This window comes from Spinacia oleracea, chromosome 6, assembly GCF_020520425.1.
Source record: "Spinacia oleracea cultivar Varoflay chromosome 6, BTI_SOV_V1, whole genome shotgun sequence".
In the NCBI taxonomy this organism is placed as follows: domain Eukaryota; kingdom Viridiplantae; phylum Streptophyta; class Magnoliopsida; order Caryophyllales; family Amaranthaceae; genus Spinacia; species Spinacia oleracea.
Window position 1 is genome coordinate 30,569,439 of NC_079492.1, and position 1,693 is coordinate 30,571,131.

The following is a 1,693-nucleotide window of genomic DNA, read 5'->3' on the forward strand; positions in this document are numbered from 1 at the left end:
CTTGACACAAAATTTTAAATTTACATATTAATTCCTAAGAATAATATTTGTAGATAATCATTCATCAACTTGATGCTTATATAAATAATTATTAATATATTTCTACAATATTTTTTTACCCCAAGATATCTCTCGCGTACGCGCTGTCAATCAACACTAGTTCATTAAGTTTGAATTATGTATAATCACACAAATTTTAGAGGATAAATTTTTAAGGGAATATTAGAAATGTAAAGTTGATTTTTCCTTCGAAAAAAAGAAAATAAATGTAAACTTAATTTAAGATAACCACTAATTAGATGAAACAAATTCAACTAAAAAATATTAGAAACTTTTGAATCCTAAATCCTCCAAAAATAGAAATGCCACAAAGTACGGCATATATTAATAATCTATATGTAAATCTGAATCAAACTTTTGATGTATTATTTACCTTTTAATATATTTATTTATAAAAAAAGTGCCTATATATTGAACAGGTTTTTCATATAACCTCAAAATCTCTACCAAATATCTCTTGCAATACATTTCATCATGTCTAACATTAATATTACATACTTTATTTTGTTATTATCCTTTACTTTCCTTCTCCAAACTAGCATTAGAGTTTCAGCGGTACAACCACTCTATCACTTTTGTTCATCCACCACCGGAAATTTCACTTCCAATACCATCTATGAAAAGAACCTTAACACACTCTTGGGTAATTTGGAGAGAGATATTTCTCCTCTAGGATTTTCGCACGCAGTATCTCGAATACGTCCGTCTTGGTTCTTTGGAATTTCTCTCTGCCGAGGAGATGTAAAATCCCCGAAGTGTAACGCATGTGTTCGACATGCTAGTATCGAACTTCGCAAGATTTGCCCTTATAACAAAGGGGCAATTATATGGTATGACGATTGCTTGTTGAAGTATTTAGACCAAAGTTTCTTTGGTAAAATTGATACCAAAAACAAATTTTATTTGTTGAATGTTGCTAACGTAAGTCATGATCCTAATTTATTTAACCAAAACGTTAAGGGGTTATTGAGTAAGTTAGCTCTCGAGAGTGCTAACACTAAGGAACGTTTCTCATTTGGAAGCATGAAGCTCGATACATTTACAAACTTATATGGATCAACTCAGTGTACCCAAGATTTGTCGAATAAAGCTTGCAAAATTTGTTTGGATGAAGCCATACGTGAGCTGCCAAATTGTTGTTATGGAAAAAGAGGAGGGAGGATAATAGGTGGGAGTTGTAACATGAGATATGAGTTATACCCTTTTGTCAATTCCTAGGAAATTAAGATTCTATCATAAACCTTTGTTATATGGATGGATGTAATTTATTCTTTATTGTTCAACTCATTGAGAGATTTTTCAATGATTAATTAAGAAATTTACTTTTGGATCCACCCTACCTATAATAAAGGGTAATGTGTTTGTCTTAATTGATATAAAATTATTGTTCTGATTAAGTATTTATAATAGTGTCGTTGATACGATTTTATCTGTCTTGTGTGCCGACTATACCCTACACAATGAAAGCGTTAACTAGACTCGGGGGTGATTCGATGATCCCCTCTGATTCTTAAGTCAATTAGTGAAGTTTGCTCTCAAATAAATGTATACTAGAATGATTGGTTGTGATCACATACATTTATACAATTAATGACAGTCCATACATATAGACCGGTGACCTGTACAAATGATA

The 1,693-nt window shown here is 31.3% G+C and overlaps 1 protein-coding gene across 1 annotated transcript; it reads left to right on the top strand.

Moving 5' to 3' along the window:
* The first annotated feature begins 489 nt into the window (after window positions 1–489).
* LOC110787707 (cysteine-rich repeat secretory protein 38-like) lies at window positions 490–1,430 on the top strand. Its single transcript, XM_021992347.2, has one exon. It carries the CDS (start codon window positions 535–537, stop codon window positions 1,276–1,278), a length of 744 nt encoding a protein of 247 aa, XP_021848039.2. The 5' UTR covers window positions 490–534; the 3' UTR covers window positions 1,279–1,430.
* The last annotated feature ends 263 nt before the right edge of the window (window positions 1,431–1,693 follow it).

Bases quoted from the DNA above. Each gene is read 5' to 3' on its own strand.
- LOC110787707 (XM_021992347.2), top strand. From the start codon at position 535: ATGTCTAACATTAATATTACATACTTTATTTTGTTATTATCCTTTACT.